The following is a 19,548-nucleotide window of genomic DNA, read 5'->3' on the forward strand; positions in this document are numbered from 1 at the left end:
AGTCAAAACTGAAACTCAGAACAATATCCCCATGAAGCTGAAACAGTTTGAATTTTTAAAATAGAAATCTTCAAATCAAATTAAAATGAATTCAAAAAAAGAACAGAAATCAAAACAGTATTAATTTTATTTTTAAACAATGAACTAAGCTTTAAAAATGGATTTCAAAACGGAAAGGAAACCTGATTTCAAAATCGCCATTAAAATTAAATGTATTCATACAATGCAAAATAAAGATTTTAGATACAATGCAAATTTAATTTGATATTAAAATAATTATGAAAGCTAGAAAAAATATTTTTTTGAAATTGAGTTATAATAAACAGAAATTGTTTGATGAACCTCCTCGGTAACAATAATGAAAATAAACATCCCAATTCTCCGTCCTATCAAAATAGCGGTCACGGCTCCAATGACCGCGGCAATTACGGCAACAGATAAGAAAAGACATAAGGTGATGGTGTATTTTTCGGTGTCCAGTGAACCAATCCTTCTGGAGAGCGATCTGCGCTGCATGCGATGTTTTGACGCTCAGAGGTTGGACGTATCTCCATCTTGTTTGAAGTGAAGGCGCCCACACTTACTGAAATGCAGAATGCATACTCTGTCACCTGTCCTGCAACGGTTCTAAATCGTACACACACAACAGATGGACTAAAAACACTCGCCTTGGCAAAAAGCCCAGGCTGTGTCGCAATGTTCTCGGCACTCATTATTATTCGCAGCGACCTATTAGTAACCATTGTTAGAAGAACAGCGATGACTTCACATCCAAACTACGTGCCAATCTTTTGTGTAAGGATATAGTCCCAAACTCATTCCGAGCACATTCGATACATTCACGTAAGAAGTCATCAATAAGATGAAAGATAAACAAAAACAAACATTCTTTTCTTGTGCTGAATTAGAGATTTAACGTAAACTGACAATGTGTTAAGGACATATTACTATAGGTAAGCGGCGAGTAGGAGGCGGTTTACGGAATTTAACGGTACAGTTTGCCAGTAAAACTCCGAGGCCCGCAGAGCAGAGGAGTTTTATGGCAAACTGTACCGTTAAATTCCGTAAACCGCCGACTACGAGTTCGCTTACCGTGTTATACCACGAATTTGCCGAGTTTTAGAGCCTTGTTTGCACGCCGAAAGTTTTTATTTGTAATTTTAGTGCAGTGCACGTTGAAACTTTGGCAGGAAAACATTGACGCGTTTTGACACCTTGTTGAACGAAAGTATAAAAAAACAACCCATGATTGGATAAAACAAAGTTGACATGTGTTGCTATTGTAGTGCGATGACGTGGTTGAGCACCTGGTTTTATTTGAATTGTATGAATTTGCTTGATTGGTTGAATGAAGTGAAAAGGTGTTTGCAGATCGACGTTAGAGTCACGCTTTGCTCATTTGGGTCGAAAACTTTGAGCAGCATACATGCAATTGCCGAGTCGCTCTACGTAGTTCGATATGGCGGATGAAGTACAAATGAAAGCTGTATCCGGTGCACTTCAACTACCAAAGCCAAAGATGGAAAAGAAAAGTCCCCCTGTCACGCCAGTGCCAACGGCCACAATCGGAAGACCAAGCTACAGAGCCACGTCAGAGAAAGGCGCAACAGAAACTGCAAGTACAAAAAAACAATATGTCTAGATCCACAATGACTGTGGTACTGCGTGTTTGCTTGTGGCTACATTTAACTTTACCAAAGGCGACTGAAATCTCCACATTCAGTGTTTGACAACTGACTTTGAAGTCTTAAATTTCAGCTTCGAATGATCGTGATAACAATAACCCTAACACAGAAGTGATATTTGCAATCAATACTGTTATTTCACGACCTGTAATTGATTTTGAGATGTACAGTCACGCAAAATTAATTCAGTCCGGTGATTCTTTTAAAGTGTCTTTACTCTGTACTTGATGGTGAAATAAATTCCTTCTGGTTAATGTCTCGCATTTTTTTTTTACTCGTCGCCACGTGATTTTCTTTTGTTTAAAAAGTGTCCATTTTACAAGTTCTTTTGTTTAAAAGTGTCCGATTTACTAGTAAATCGGACAGTTTTTAACAAAAGAACTGTCCGATTTACTAGTAAATCGGACACTTTTAAACAAAGAACTTGTAAATCGGACACTTTTTAAACAAAAGAAAGCCAGGTGGTAATAATAAAATATTCGGTTATGGAAATTAGAAAGCATGGTTAGAACAATGGGCACGAGGCGGAGAGTGGTATAACTTCAGTTATCTCTTTTACTTTTTCTCGTGTGTCATTTTGAAAACTAAGAAACCATCTGTACTCAATCAATAGACTACTTCCGGGTATAACTTTGTTGTTAATAACGACATCAATCAAACTGAATGTTTTTCTTCACGACGTTGTGGTTTTTATATCGTTCGATGAAAAAAGACATCGTCTAGCCAAAGAATGAAGTGAACCGAGAACTTAAGTTGAAGCCATTACAAAAAAAACCCCCCAACATGTGATTACACGCACAACTAAAATGGGTTTATTGTTTCGGGGAACAATAGCAAAGAACGCTTCTGTATAGTTAGTTAGAAAATCGGAGTGTTGTTTGTAACACACCAGTGACAACGTTTTGCATTGTCAAATGAAATGAATGCGATCTTTCATTGATTCATTTCTTGTTAAAGAGTAGCTTTTTAACATAAATAGCTTTGCCCATATGAAACATATTCATATAGAAAATTAAATTCATTTAAAGTAATAACTTCAGTCATATTTGTCTGCTCTGTTTTCGTTATCTCAATTTCCGAACGTTCTATCCCTTTCATTCTATGCAAGTGTTATTACTGTCACAGGAAAGTGACACCAAAGGAACAATAACGAAATGGCAGTTTACGTCGCGCACATATTAACTTAAAAGGCTGACTCCATTTGAGCGTTCAGTGGAGAAATTGTCCTCGATGGAACAACTTACACAGTACCTGAAGCTTAAATAATCTATTGTATTTGAAGTATAATACAATACCCTGCGGGAGATTTAGTCTTAGCCACTGAAAACCAACTCAGACTACCCCGATCCTTCTGGCATACAATCCTTCTTTGTCTTAAATAGAGCATATCCTTGACATCTTTCGTTCGTCGTAGGGAAATGTTAGAAATGAATAAATGTTACAGCCCGGGAAAATGTAAAGGATTTAGCGTCATTGACTTCGACAAGGAAACGCACGGCTGTCGCGTTTTAAGTAAGGCGTTTTCTTTAAAGAAATTGCGTTGATTTATATATAGGGCTTTAAAGGTCAATCAAGAATCAGGTATATTTGAACAGCGAGCATATTGTTTTGTTTGCATGTATTTCCTGTCACATGATTCCTCATAAATGGGCTCGCGTTGCAACTAGCCTGTACTAGCTTGGTGGGTAGGTAGGTAGGTAGTTAGGTAGGTAGGTAGGTAGCTAAGTAGCTAGGTAGCTATGTACCTAGATAGCTAGCAAGCTAGCTAGGTAAAGCCAAGTCCCTATTTCAAAATCAATGAGATGTAGGACTTATAACGTCGTTTTGTATGGCAGTGATTAAGGTAATATGCACCTCGAAAGTGAAAGACTTAAACTTTTGCTCATATTTTCCTCAGTGAAACTTTGAACCATTCTCTTACCAAAGCAAGAATAAAAATCAGGGGTCACCGTGCAAACTTTGGTACTAGAGAGACAAATAACTTGCGATTTCTCGATATTTGAAATTCAAAATGGCCGCCATCCCTGTGTTAACTCTATGGGAAAAAATAAAATTTTCGATTTTCAAAAAACTAAGACGGTGAAAATTTTTCTTTCGCCAAGAGCTTCAAAATGAGCCCCCACAAGTAGTAGGTCAGAAGAAATTGACAAAATCTGAAGGCCCGAATTTCTGTCCCCGAGGTGCGTTCTACCTTAAGTTAAGCCAATGTTGAGAAGAGACTTGCTTTGTTGGACAGAAAAGCTGACATATATTTGTCTTTTTAAGATATACTATTTATTACTCAAATCATAAGCCTTTTACTTGTACTATATATTGAAGCACTTTTTGTTGATATTTTCCTTAGCTTCACGTGGTGCATATAAAAGTTAGGTTGCATTCTATGAGACAACAATTTTCTTCTACGAAAGGCTGTTGCTACCTGCTGCTCCATGATTGATTTCTCAAGATGCTGATTTGTACTTCTAAGTGCACTCATCTTGTGAAACGTGTTATCGTGTTCACTGTTCAGGTTATACAACCTGGATCCAGTAATTCAACGCAGAACCCGCTCACGTCCTTTGCCATAGTACGTGTGAAAAGAGGTTCGTCTCAGCACCAGAGGCAGTTCGATACCATGTCGAGATTGTCTGTCTTTAGGTACAACTGGCCAAGTAATTACATTCCAAGTGTTTATTTCAATGTCATGTCTCTTATTTCAACAGGGCTACGGATGCTACACATGGCGAAAAACGAGCAGTGCAAACCGGCCAAAGCGAAAAAAACACAAAAACACCTTGTTAGGTTAAAGGTACAGTCACCTGTCATCTAAATATGCCCATATATGGTCAAAGGGGCGTTCCTTGTTATTCAAAATGCCCATGTGAGGGCGCTGTTTTAATAACCCTAATGGTCGGACCCTGGCTTTCTGTTGTTCCTTAGGGGAAAGAAAGAAGTCCCCTGGGGTAGGGAGGGAGGGTTTTTTTGACTGCTTTCTTTATTATTACAAGTAATTTTATTAATTTTGACTGTGTTAAAGAATTTCGACTCCACACCTGTCTGACTGCTTTATATATTACCAACAAGTCCTTATCTCCTCTCCAACTTGTGTATACACCACTGTAATTGCTCCGAAAACATTGTCAACTTGCTAATCCGCTGTCCGTATCAGCGGATTAATTGATTAAGTCAACACCACAGCCGTCACACACGTAGTAAAATAAGGAAAGGGTTGAAGATCACAGACACAGTGTCACGAAAAAACGCAAATCTAAGCAGGTATAGAAGTCAATCGAAATTTAACGATTATCAAAAGCATCACTTTAGTCATTAACCGGTAAGGTTTGATGATTGACAAACTTGGAAGAAAATGAATCGTATCTGTACACATATGAGGTGTAAGAGCTAGGACTGTACCAAGTACCAAGACATAGATACAGTTCGTTGCCACGCAGTTGAAAAAATTCAACGTCGTCGATATTCTTATCATTGTCAATATCTTGCAAAAGATCAAATTTGGAGCCGCTCAGTCGGTAAATGTAGGAATGTTCATAGTGCACAGCATCTGCAGAGCTGGCCTGTGCGTTCGCGAGGAAAACTCCGTGAATATCGCTCTCTACGAACGACCAGCCGCCACTTATTTCCGCCGGAAAACCATAGTCAATCAAGTCATCTTCGGTTAATTTACCGTCCCATTTAAAGACATAAGCGTAACGGTTGCTACCATACTTCCGTGCGTTGATTACGAAGTAGTGAGTTTCTCCATTTTTAAAATGTATCCCATGACGGTTAAAATGTTTGAATCCACTTGATATGTTTTGAACAGTGTTTACGGTCCCATTATCATGCCACAGGTACACATACAGTGACTCACTTGAAATCACTATCAGATAGTTCTCGACGGAAGCGAAGCTTAAGGAACTTAACTCACGTATTCTAGTGGACTCTTTAATCTCAGAAGTTGCTGTTGTCAGGTTCAGATAACTCTCAAACTGAAGAGGAGTGCCAGTCATTGTTGGGCATGGACCTGTGTCAAATAAATAACATACACTTCTTTAATTTGATTAAAGTGGTCCATAATCGCCATGTCATGGCGATAAAGCTAAGCGGTAACACACTCAACGCAGTAGTACACAACTTTCTCAAGCATTCTGATCTCGTCACTGCTTATGCACAGGTATGGTCGTGAATTTCTTAAGTTTGATATAATTCGTCTCTTCCCACCATTGATGTCAAAGCTACTCCTCGTGAATGTGGCGGAAAGAAACAATGTTCGCCGAGTGTGTCACCATGATGATGTTGATGATGATGATGATGATGATGATGGTGGTGGGTGGTGGTGGTGGCGATGAAGATGGCGATAGTTGTTGTGATGATGATAGATGTGGTGATGGTTTTAAATTTCTATACATGGAAGTACAACTCAACCAAATACTCTTTGGACATTTTATTATTGTTAATCTCATTTATATCGGACCCAAGCTTCAGAAACATTGATGTCAGTGCCGTTGCCAACAACTAAAATTATGACGTATTGCCTGCTTTCAGTCATATAGCTCAAGTCTGACTTTCATCGCTCGTTGACAAGACGGCTATGTCAGCTTGATTCCGATGCGCTTCTACCGATATTTCTGGTGACAAACCGTCATTTTACAAGAAAGCCATTGGCGTTTTCTACCATTCATAGTTCTTTTTTTAATTTCAGGGTTTCTACCTTGCGCCCGAATGGTGTCAAGTTTTGATCTTGACGAAATCGAAGTCACCATTTCTACTCTTGATGAACTCGACATTCAGTTCAGCTTTCGCAATGGCACAGGAGTCCGTGTTCACACACATGGACAAAACACTCGGCGTTTGTGCTCGATTTGCTAGCTCTGAATTGGACAGATATTACCATTCACGGTTCAAAAAACTGTTGCACTTGGCCAGAACAGCATACAAACAAGTCACCAACATTTTCGTTAACACCGTGGTAGCCCTAGATTCACATTATAGGCATTCTCAAAAGATACGTAATCCTATTCTCCTTCAAATATGTATCTAAATAGAGACTATTGTGAAACAACCCAAAGCAAATGACGTGCCTTTTTCGGTGAGTTGTGGCATTTACCTTATTCATGAACAGCCTTTGTGCATTTGTTAATTTTGTTCACAATATAAAGAGAACAACAATAAATCGGTGTTACGTATATATCTCCTGATAGTTATGACACTAACCTTTTCGTATGTCAACATTAAGCGGTAACAAGTTAAGGTACTACGTGCCTCCAAAGTGAAGACAAACTTTGCTCAAACTTTCCTCAATGAAACGTTCAACCATTCTCTTTCCAAAAACAAGAATAAAAATCAGGTGCACCGTGCAAAGGTTGGTACCAGTGAAACAAATCATATGATCTTTGGCTGAGATTTTAAATTCAAATGGCCACCATCCCTTAGTTGAATATACGGAAAAATGAAATTTTAGATTTGAAAAACTATTTGAAAAGCTAAGAAAGTGAAAAATTAAGAAGGTGAATTTTTTTCACTCCACGAGCTTTAAAAAATGAGCTCTAACAAATAGTAGACCAGTAAAAATTGTAAAAAATGAAAGTCTGAGTATCTGCCCCTATAGGCACATTTTAACTTTATAAGTCAACACTTACTTGTCGTGAGAGAAGAATAAACTGTGGTAGATCCATTTGATAAAGGGGCTTGCGTGGTAGAGATCATAGTATCTGAAATGAAATGAAACAAATTATGAAAGTTAAGGTTTTGCGGTAAACACTATTGGGACTAATAATTGAATTTTCATATTTTTCAAACTTCTCCAAAGTCTTAGCTGCCCTATAGGTGAATGTTGCAATATTACAAATTACTCAATCATGAAAATAATTGTGTTACTTAAAACAAAAGTAGATGTGGTTACATTTGCAGATTTAATATACGTTACGTCACCATCCAACTATCCCAAATTAGCTCAAAACCTGTTACAGTATATCAGGTGCACCGTGCAAAAGTTGGTACCAGTGAGACGAATTACCTTACCATTACTGAGCTTTCAAATTCAAAATGGCCACCATCCCTTTGTTGACTCTACGGAAAGAAACACCTACTTTATATCTTGAGGTGTCAAACTTAGCTCCAAGAAATATGAAAATTGGACATAAAATAATGCACCGCGTACCTCCCTGCTTGTGCTTCACCAAAATTACACTCACGGCTCCAATGACTGCAGCAATCACGGCAACTGATAAGGTGATACAAATGGCAAAGCCGATTTTTTTCAGTCGAACGCCAGCCACCCGTCTTGGCAAGCTTTCTTCGGCTCCTTGACGCCCCGACATGGGATGTACCTCCATTTTGAGGGAATCTTAAACTAAGACATTCAGTAAAACGTGCAAAGAGCATTCTCACAAAAGAGTCACCAAGCTGTCAGTAAACCGGACATTAATCAAAGTGAGACTTGAGTGGACACCGTGGGTCACCAGTATGTATTAGGGAGATGGTGCAGTGGCAAAGAATGTGAAATTTTCAGAAGAGTTACTTTCAGAATGTGCTTAGGAATACAATTCAGAATAACATTCAGACACTCACTATGTGAGATAATATTCTGTATATTCCAGAAGAGTCCTTTCAGAATGTGCTTTGGAATACAATTCAGAATAATATTCAGACACTCACTATGTGAGATAATATTCTGTATAGAAGTAACAAGTCATTGACATTGACATAGTCCCCACTTGTAATAGGAGTATTAGTCTTGATGGGGCAGGGAAATGAGGTCATTAAGAAGTATCACTGGAGTGTATATGTTCAGATCTATGAAGTTATGCATATATATGCATATTCAAGGTCAAAGGTCATCAAGGTCACATGACACTTTGAAAAAAAAAACATTGTATTGCTAATTAATCCATATATGCCAAAATTCAGACCTCTAGCTCTATTGGCTTGCCACAATTATATATGGGCATAATTAAAGAGGTAAAGCATGTGTTGTCATAAGGTCTCCCATCCTACTAAATATAAAGGACATAGCACTTGTGGTTACTTATTTATTGACATAATCGTGTATTTTACGTAAAAGGTTATCGAGGTCACATGACATTTTGTCAAAAAATTTCTATCCTATAGTCTGTCCCTATATACTAAAAATCATACATTTACCTCTATTGGCTTGCTCAAAATTAGATATGCACACAATTAATGAGGTACAATATGTGGCGTCATAAGGTGTCCCATCATACCAAATATGAAGGGTGTAGCACTTGTGGTTCCTGAGTTATGGACAAATATGTATATTTGAGGTCAAAGGTCATTGAGGTCACGTGACATTTTTTCAAAAAATTGTATTGCTAAGTTATCCCTACATAATAAAAATCAGACCTCTTGCTCTATTGGCTCGCTCAAAATTAGATATGTGCATAATTAATGAGGAACAATATGTGGGGTCATAAGGTGTCCCATCATACCAAATATGAAGGGTGTAGCACTTGTGGTTACTGAGTTTTGGACAAATATGTATATTTGAGGTCAAAGGTCACGTGACATTTTGTCAAAATAATTGTATATAATAATTGTATTGCTAAGTTATCCCTATATACCAAAAATCAGACCTCTAGCTCTATTGGCTCGCTCAAAATTAGATATGTGCATAATTAATGAGGTACAATATGTGGCGTCATAAGGTGTCCCATCTTACCAAATATGAAGGGTGTAGCACTTGTGGTTACTGAGTTATGGACAAATATGTATATTTGAGGTCAAAGGTCACCGAGGTCACATGACATTTTGTCAAAAAAATTGTATTGCTAAGTTATCCCTATACACCAAAAATCAGACCTCTAGCTCTATTGGCTCGCTCAAAATTAGATATGTGCATAATTAATGAGGTACAATATGTGGCGTCATAAGGTGTCCCATCATACCAAATATGAAGGGTGTAGCACTTGTGGTTACTGAGTTTTGGACAAATATGTATATTTGAGGTCAAAGGTCACCGAGGTCACGTGACATTTTGTCAGAATAATTGTATTGCTAAGTTATCCCTATATACCAAAAATCAGACCTCTAGCTCTATTGGCTCGCTCAAAATTAGATATGTGCATAATTAATGAGGTACAATATTTGGCGTCATAAGGTGTCCCATCATACCAAATATGAAGGGTGTAGCACTTGTGGTTACTGAGTTATGCACAAATATGTATATTGAGGTCAAAGGGCACAAAGGTCACATGACATTTTGTCAAAAAAATTGTATTGCTAAGTTATCCATATATACCAAAAATCAGACCTCTGGCTCTATTTGCTCGCTCAAAATTAGATATGCACATAATTAATGAGGAACAATATGTGGCGTCATAAGGTGTCCCATCATACCAAATATGAAGGGTGTAGCATTAGTGATTACTGAGTTATGGACAAATATGTATATTTGAGGTCAAAGGTCACCAAGGTCACATGACATTTTGTCAAAAAATTGTATTGCTAAGTTATCCATATATACCAAAAATGGCTTGCTCAAATTAGATATGCACATAATTAATGAGGTACAATATGTGGCATCATAGGGTGTCCCATCATACCATATATGAAAGGTTTAGCACTTGTGGTTACCGAGTTATGGACAAATATGTATATTTGAGGTCAAAGGTCACGTGACATTTTGTGAAAGCGTCTGAGATATCTGCGTGAATGGATGGGCTCACATGGATGGACTGACGGACTGACATGACCCAATCTATGAGCCCCCTGGACTTTATCTGTGGGGACTAAAAACTGTGTCACTGCATCCTTTTTGCAATATGAATACGATGAGAAACTAAATTTTTATTTTTCTTGGCCTTATACATGGGAGTCTATGGACTGCCTTATACATGGGAGTCTATGGACTGTCTTATACATGGGAGTCTATGGACTGCCTTATACATGGGAGTCTATGGACTGCCTTATACATGGGAGTCTATGGACTTCCTTATACATGGGAGTCTATGGACTGCCTTAAACATGGGAGTCTATGGATTGCCTTATACATGGGAGTCTATGGATTGCCTTATACATGGGAGTCTATGGACTGCCTTATACATGGGAGTCTATGGACTGCCTTATACATGGGAGTCTATGGACGGCCTTAAACATGGGAGTCTATGGATTACCTTATACATGGGAGTCTATGGATTGCCTTATACATGGGAGTCTATGGATTGCCTTTTACAGGGGAGTCTATGGAGGCGAAAACTAAAAAGTCCTCTAACACGGCCAAATTTGATCGCATTGTGAAACAAATCAACGTGCATCTGTATGAGGTAGAGTACTATCCTTTTACTAAGTTTGAACAAGTTTGAACGAAATCCCTCCAGGCGTCTCTGAGATATCTGCGTAAACGAAAAAAGTCATAAAATATGCAAATGAGCAATTAATTAATAAGCCACACCCACCAAAATCTAATCAGATCTAAGTCTCATCATGATAATACCAAATACCAAATTGCATGACATTGGACCTAAGGGTTCTTAAGTTATGAGTGGAACAAAATCTGTCTACGGACGGACGGACGGACGGACGGACGGACGGACAGACGGACACACACACAGACATTGTGGCGACATAGGACACCTTTGGTGCTTCGCACCACGGTGTCCAAAAATGAACAATAGACAAAGTTTTCTGGCGAAGAGCCAGTCACTTTTTACGTCACGCTTCGTATTTACAATTGCACATAAGGAACGTGACCAGGGTGCTGAGCAATCCTGGAACAACGACCGATGACACAATATTAATCTCTGCAAAGAGATTGTCGAGCGACAGGGATAATTAGAATCTAGCTGGGAAGCCTGACCAACAGTCACACAAGTCCCTCCTGTAGGCAAATTTAAATATTCTGGACTGGGTCTTCTTTCTGCCCTGCGCTAGCACAATTGACAAATAAACATGGTAGACATCTCAGATTTTTGAGAAAAGCTGTACGGCGAGAGATAGCACTTTCCGCACATCGGTAAAAATTCTTATCTGGTATAAGTTTGACAATAGCATCTGCAAAGTTGACAGTCATAGGGGCAGCTGTCTTGAATCGTCGATTTAAAACCTTGAGCAAGGTTTATGTTTTGCAAGTGTTTATGGATTCGAGATCCATACTGAAACTGGTGCATTTCATTTTATCTTAAATTTTGTTCGAAATATTAAAGAACAGACAAAAATGTATCGAAAATATTAAATGTAGAAAAGGACAGAAAAAGTGATCTATAGAAAACGCGCAACACTCAAAAAGTGGGTGTAAAAATGTCACCTACAGCAGAGATTGGTTAGGGCGTGTCAGACATAATTCAGAGACTCTCTGGCTAGATTTGAACTGTCCACGCCACGCTAAAATATCTATGTGAAGATTGAATATATAACTGACGAATTTGGAAGGCGAAAAATGTATACATCACTCTCAGTATACCATGCAAAGATAAGACGACCTATTGGGGTCATTTATCTCTCTGCTGTTGGAATTTATTGTCCTATCTTTTCTCTACAGTACGGTAGATCTGAAATACCCTGAAAACTACATATACAACATGTAAAAAGAATCGGAATCGTAAAAGACAACTGCACAAACTGTTTTTTGTAAGATTTAATGAACGTGTTGTTGCCGTACTGATACAATCAAATTATGAAAAAAAATGAATGCATGACCATATTAAGTGTTGCGGTTATCATCTTTATTTTGATCAAAATGATTATTTTACACGGTGAATCAGAAGCCATTCAAATAAAAAAAGTCAAAAATGGTCACACTGAGTGTAAATAAAGTCTCTTGTCTCTAAATTTGTATTTTCGAATAAAACAGGCTGCTCTACTAGTCTCCAGTCTTCTAATGATCTGTTATTTCTCAAAAACGTTTCGTCAACGCACAAACTATCAGAATCATCGCCTTTACTAATTAACTTCCCTTGCTTAACGTAGAGTGTATCTAATATTTTCAGGTTCCCGTAAAATAATATTCTGAATAATTTGATTCGGTAAGATAGCTAAAGGTATGAAAATGACAATCTTAAGCTTTTACAGTAACAGTTATGGTAAAACTTCAGCCTCTTATAAAAGGTAATATAATATAATAGCAACTGTTTCTATAATGGTGTTGATCGATATATATATTGTACATTGTGCACGATGGAATCATATTTCATCGAGAATCAAGTGGTTCGTGGTTCGTGTAGGCATACGGATAGACATGTTACGCAAGATTCACTCATATTTATTTGTTTTTTTAATTGTACACAGGTAGGGGACTTTTATAGTACTATGTCAAACTTAAAATCAATTGTCATTATTTGAATGGCAAAATTGTTAAAATTCGTATTGTTCATGTAAAAGGTATGTACCAGCGATCTGAAAATACATACATTACGAGGAAAAGAGTTTAAGGTAAAAAAATGTGAACAAAAGCACGCCCAAAATATGACTGTCATTAATAGTAAAGCACTCCATATTATTAATACAAATACTAATACTAAAGGAAACAAACAAAGCCAAACAACCTTATAAGATCTATATTGACTGACATAAGCACACTTGTGTAAATTATATTCTAAGCGAGTAATAAGAGACCAGAATTTGCTTTGATCCGTCATTCTGACATTGATAGTTCAATGGACCAGTCACTGCCGAATCATCTGTGTAATACTGTAGGACTAAGCACAGACGCTTCGCGAAGCCCCTATGATACTTCGTACTTGTTGTATCTAGTGGCTTCGCGAAGTGACGATCAAAGTGCCTATGGGACTAAGTATGGGAAACTAGATTGTATATAGGGCTTCGCAAAGTGACGATCAAAGTGCCTATGGGACTAAGTATGGGAAACTAGACTGCTGGATTTACAGTTATCCTGGTCCAACAACCGCCTACATAAATTACATCACATCACTGATAACTTAAGTGTAGACATAAAAATAACAACTGAACGTTTTTTCAACAAAATTGTCATGAATAACTACTCGAATGATGCTGTATTTCTGAATCTATCTCCTCCTTATCTATATCAATCGTCAATTTGGACAAGTTTGTACACCATTTTATCAACTGCTAAATACTGCACACCATTTGCATAGAAGACATGGCATGCGTACAAAGGAATGCCTGAGACAGAACTTGATATTCAACAAAATAATCACCTTTCAACTTGTACACGATCGCATCGGATTCTTCCACGACAATGACCAAGAATGCTGGTTACAATGTCTGTAGTGACACGCTGCTTTACCTCTGCTTGTGTTAAAGAACTGATGGGTTTCGAAATTGGCTATTGCTGGATTCCATACGTAGAGAGGAGACGAAGCCTTGTTATCATACAGCGTGTGCATTAGGAAAGTTTTATTCCCAATATCAAAAAGCAACATATCTGATGTCAAACCTGTGACTGGTAAGGTTTGATGACGTGTAAAGTTTGACCCAACGGGATTGTACTTGTACACGTATGATGCTTCTATCCGGAACTGTATCCATTTCCCAGACAAAGATAAATTTCGTTGTCATGTGGTTGGAAATATTCAACATCAACTGTATTCTTTTCAGTCTCAATATCCAGCGAGAAATTGAACTTTCTTCCGTCATACACATATATAAAAGTGTTTTCATATTCTACTAAATCGAGTTCGCTGTGCAATGCATTCGCCAAAAAGGTTTGTCCTTGCAAACCACTTTCTATGAATGCCCACCCGGCGCTGAATTCCGAATCATACACTGATGGTTCATGATTGATCACATCATTTTCCACTAATTTTTCTCCGTTCCATTTATAATTTGACTGCTGTATTGATTTCCGATCCGGTCAGAATTGATTAAAATAAAGTGTTCACCTTACAATTCAAAGTGATGAATGGCTTATTTTCACTGTTGCGCAGGAAGAATTTGCCGGCCCGCCCCCGGTATTCTAGTGATTTGTTCATCTGATAATCAGCCAACTAGCTGAGACCAACTAATGCTACTTACAATGGCCAAGCATTTCCGCCCATTGTTCAGGATAGGACTGGCGTTAGGGTAAAGGTGTCGTATGGGTAGATGTTCAGCAGAGACTGTCCTAAACCTATGCTACACTCAGTGTGACAGATTTCGGACAACCTCAGTTCTCGGACATTTGATGACATACTGTCCGCCATTTCGTTTGATTTAGAGAACAACTAAGAATGCAAGGTAATATTTGTGAAAGAAATCTTTTAAAACTCTATAACTTACGGTTTATAATCCAAATATTGTACCTTGATCTGTATCGACACAACGTTCACGTATTAACGAAATAATTGACACGGAGATCTGTATAGATTGAACCTTTAAACAAATTTATTGCACACTCACCATGCAGCGCACGATTTTTGGCTGAATTGTTCCCAGAGAAAATAAAGTCATGGTCATTTACACTGCACATTAAATCAGTTATCTGTAATACACGATGAATATAAATATGCAAATATAAATACATTATATTGGAAATTGTGTAATGGATACATACACCCGTGACTTGCCCGTCTGATAATCAGTCAACTAGCTGAGACCAACAAATGCTACTTACACTGCCTATATAAGCATTCTCCCCATTGTTTAGGGATACGGTTGGCGTTAGGGTCAGGGTGTCTGATGGAAAGATGTCAAGCGGAGACTATCCTAACCTATGCAATTGAAGTTCTTCTTTTCTCTCTTCAGTGACTCTGAGTAGACTAATGTCACGATTGATAGTGTTTGATTACTGGAGCTTTGTTTCATTACTTCCGAATTGTCTGTAACTTTGTACTCTGTGACTTACGGAATACACTGTCACCACACACATCAAACACCGTCACGCTAACATCAACCTTATCACTGAACAATGTAACTATCAACAAACTACAAACATCTATTACCATTAATTTAAAATTGCTTTTATCAAATATAGTGATCCAGTATTGCAGTTCCATATACTCGGTAAAATTGAAAAAGTGCCACAATAATAATGGCTTGTCAACACATCTTGTCAACATCGAAGTGTGAACTTAATCAAAGCGTCAAAAATAGCAATGCAAAGTACACGTTTGTAATTGCCAGCTGTAAACACGTTCATCTATTATAGACCACGAAAGTTTGACCACTTCAAGATATAATACTATGTGAACTCATCAAAATCGAGTTGTGAACTCTTTGCTGGGATGGTTTCTTGCTATGATATCATAACAGTCTTGCCGATGCTTCTGGATCAACTTGTGATCTGTGGGGCACCTTTGAATAGAGACATGGTTTGTGATTTTTGACGTTCTCAAGGTTTTGTAGTAGTATGATATCATAACAGAAAAAAAATCCCACCGATTGCTCGTGCACGTTCAAACCTCGCTATATCGCGAATGCAACATGGCTTTTTCAAAGTCTCGACCAATCGGATCGCTGTATTTGTGCCATTGACATACTGATATGACTTAATTACTGTATTTATCATTCAGGGGCTTGCAACAAACAATGTCGATCAGTGGATAAAAAAACTACAGCACTATATGAAAAGTTAGAGCAAACAATACAGCAGTTTTTGATATTTTGCTTGGTATTGTTAATTGCTTCCACAAATTATAAACATTTGAATTGAATATTTATAATTCTTCATCTTACACAACAACATGCTTTCTATGGTTAATATATTTTGAATATGAGACATTCGAGATTATACACTTTAATTTCATTACAGTTCAAGGTCATTTCAAATAAACACAGGTATGGCAATCTAAGCCGGTGTATGGGTCTAAAAGTCCATAGAATATACTACTTTCGATTTCTTATTCTGAAGCTGTTAAAATGACCCAAGACAAAGGAACACTAAGATCTTTGATAATGAAACCCAGATGCAGTAGACCAGGAGAGTGTTGAACCAAATTGAGAATCCGAATATTTGTCCCCAAGGCACATATTCTACCTTGATACGCTTGCCCATCGACATATTATATAATATCGAATAACTGAGACCTGCAGTGTCTACATGTAATCTTGATTTCGATTTGTTGTTCAACAAAATTGTCGTTTAGGAATACAAATAATGCTGTTGTTCTGAATCCATTTCCCTTCTTGTGTTTGTCAATCGTCAATCTTGACAAGTCGGTACACCATTTTATCAACTGCTAAATACTGCACACCATTTGCGTAGAAGACGTGGCATGCGTATAAAGGAATGCCTGAATAGACAGGCGGGACTTGATATTCAATGAAATGTTCACCTTTCAAGTTGTACACAATAGCATCGGATTCTCTCGTGACAATGATCAAGAAATGCTTATCGCAGTGTCTGTAGTGGCACGCAGTTTTACCTCTGGTTGTGTTGAAGAACTGGTGCGTTTCAAAATTGGCTATTGCTGGATTCCATACGTAGAGAGGAGACGAAGCCTCGTTATCATACAGCGTGTGCATTAGGAAAGTTTTATTCCCAATATCAAAAAGCAACATATCTGATGTCAAACCTTTGACTGGTAAGGTTTGGTGACGTGCAAATTTTGACTCAACAGGGTTGTACTTGTACACGTATGATGTGAATAGTGTCGAGGGACTGTGTCCACTTCCAAGACAAAGGTAAAGCTCGGTGTCACGTGGTTGGAAAAACTCAACATCAACTGTATTTGTTTCAGTCTCAAGATACTGCAAGAAATTGAACTTTCTTCCGTCATACACATATATAAAAGTGTTTTCATACTGTACTCCATCGAAGTAGCAGTACAATGCATTCGCAGAAAGGTTTGTCCTTGCAAACCACTTTCTATGAATGACCACCCCGGCGCTGAATTCCGAACCATACACTGATGGTTCATGATTGATCACATCATTTTCCACTATTTTTTCTCCGTTCCATTTATAAATGTGACTGCTGTATGGGTTTCCGCTCCAGTCGGAATTGATGAAAATAAAGTGTTCACCTTCCAATTCAAAGTGATGAATGGCTTGGCTGTATTCATGAAAACTGTAACCATTAAATGTTGAGTTTTGTACTGTTTCGATTGTCAAATCGCCCAGTACTGAATACACGTACATAGCCTCGCGTGTGACTGCGATCAAATACGTCTTGTCCAGAGTGAACGAATTAAAGCCACGAATCACAGTAGTGTTGGTGTTCTCTGATGTCTTGGTCGCTAGATTTAGAGCGCCCTCAAACTCAAGTGAATCGTCGCTGATAGGTGAACATTCAGCTGTTAGTGTAAAGAAGCTTAATGTTATAGTAATGTTGAAAGGTTTGCCACCTTCAAAAATATTTTCTTTGAAATGTCAAAATCAAACACAAAACTGAACATTTGGAACGTTGCCTGCAGCAATTTCAACCGCGAGAGGTTGCACCCATTATGGTCCGTTGGGACGTGCTGGCAGCCTTTTCAGTGTGCGCCCTTCAATTATATACAACATTAACGTCGTTCCTCGTGTATTTTTGAAGGTCCCAATGTAATACCCATAGTTTAATATGCCCATAAAAACATTTGGCTTGTTTCATTAAATCATCAGAATAGCATTGATATGTTAAAACAAAAAAGTGCTGAAATTTGCATTTACTACAAAGAAATCTTGCCAATTCAAAACATGTAGAACGCTTTGACAAGATAAATATTGCAAGTTTAAACAAATTTTGGTAAATTAACAACTTATTTAAATGGACACTAAGCAGTACAACAATATAGGCGCAGCTGACATTAGTGAACAGAGTTAATTCTTACTAGCATAAAGAGGTGATGTCGAAACTGTCTTGTGACCTTCAGTTGTTGAAACTATCGGCTCTAATCCATTATCATCTGAAACTGAATGAAAAAGATGACTTTTACAGTGATCACTTGGCTGCCGAAAACGTTCTAAATGAGGTCAAAAAGTTACACTTCATATTTTAGCCGGAGTCGTATAAAATACGCACCATTGTGTTTTACAAGAAGAATAGCTCCAATAATCGCTGCAACTGCAACAACAGCCGATGAAAAGATTACAACTATAACAATAATTATAATTTTCTTTGGAATACTTGACATTCCCTTAGAGGCTTTAAACGAACTTCCTTCACAGTTCAGTCGATTCTGATCTTCGGAATCTGGATGCACCCTCATTTTCCGTACTTGAAAAAGGGCAAACGTGTTCCGTTTTTGGTGCCTTATGTATATATTTTGTTGATTGGATGTTTGTTTGATACCGTGGGAACATACTTAGCCGCCACGGAGGACCATAAATAGATTGCACAATGATTGAAATGACCATAAATTCCTACCAACTTTGGTTTCAAAGGTTGCCGTGTTTTGACATACGAGACATATCGATCAATATACCCTTTGAAAGACACCGGCATTCTCCTGTCGTCCATGGCGACTTATCTCAAGCAAACGTTTCAGTTATTATTAGCGGTGAACCAGAGGAGTAGGGGTCATTTTAACATACCTACTCTTCCGGGGATAAACACGTTTTGCCGTGTTAGCGTCGGAGAAGGTCACATTAGATATAAGCATAATTTTTGATCACTCTAAATTCTAATTAGGTTGTCATCAATATTAGCAAACTTACATGCATTATTAGCCGGGGATCACATTTTACATATCGGACTATCCCTGAATGTCTCCGGCCCATCGCCTCATGATTTCTGAAAGTTTGTTTACACAATGGGTTGTCGAAAGAATAATGAATATACTACATCAAATGCGACGTGAAGGTATGTAAAATATCATGGCCATGTAAACCAATGCCTTTAGCAGGCAGATTTGATTGTTTCGATGCGGAATCTGAGTCGAAATGAGAATTGCATCTAAGTTTCCGGATGAATACAGTGTTATATGTAGAGAATAAAACCCAAAGGAACTGCATATGATTTGTCATCTTAAAAGTTGTCATCATTTTTGGTGCAATGCCATGTGTAGGGGTTCACTTATTTTCACTGAGGCGCAGAGAATTTGCCGGCCCAAAA

The 19,548-nt window shown here is 37.9% G+C and overlaps 1 protein-coding gene across 1 annotated transcript in view; it reads left to right on the forward strand.

The window, feature by feature from the left end:
- Nucleotides 1-19,310: 19,310 nt before the first annotated feature.
- Nucleotides 19,311-19,548, forward strand: part of LOC139143172 (protein kinase C and casein kinase substrate in neurons protein 2-like) — a 4,117-nt gene continuing 3,879 nt past the window's right edge. Inside the window, exon 1 of the mRNA XM_070713307.1 lies at nt 19,311-19,318. Within this exon, the coding sequence (XP_070569408.1) occupies nt 19,311-19,318 (8 nt within the window). The remainder of the gene's footprint in view (nt 19,319-19,548) is intronic.

The sequence above is a fragment of the Ptychodera flava genome, chromosome 1 (genome assembly GCF_041260155.1).
Source record: "Ptychodera flava strain L36383 chromosome 1, AS_Pfla_20210202, whole genome shotgun sequence".
Lineage (NCBI taxonomy): Eukaryota > Metazoa > Hemichordata > Enteropneusta > Ptychoderidae > Ptychodera > Ptychodera flava.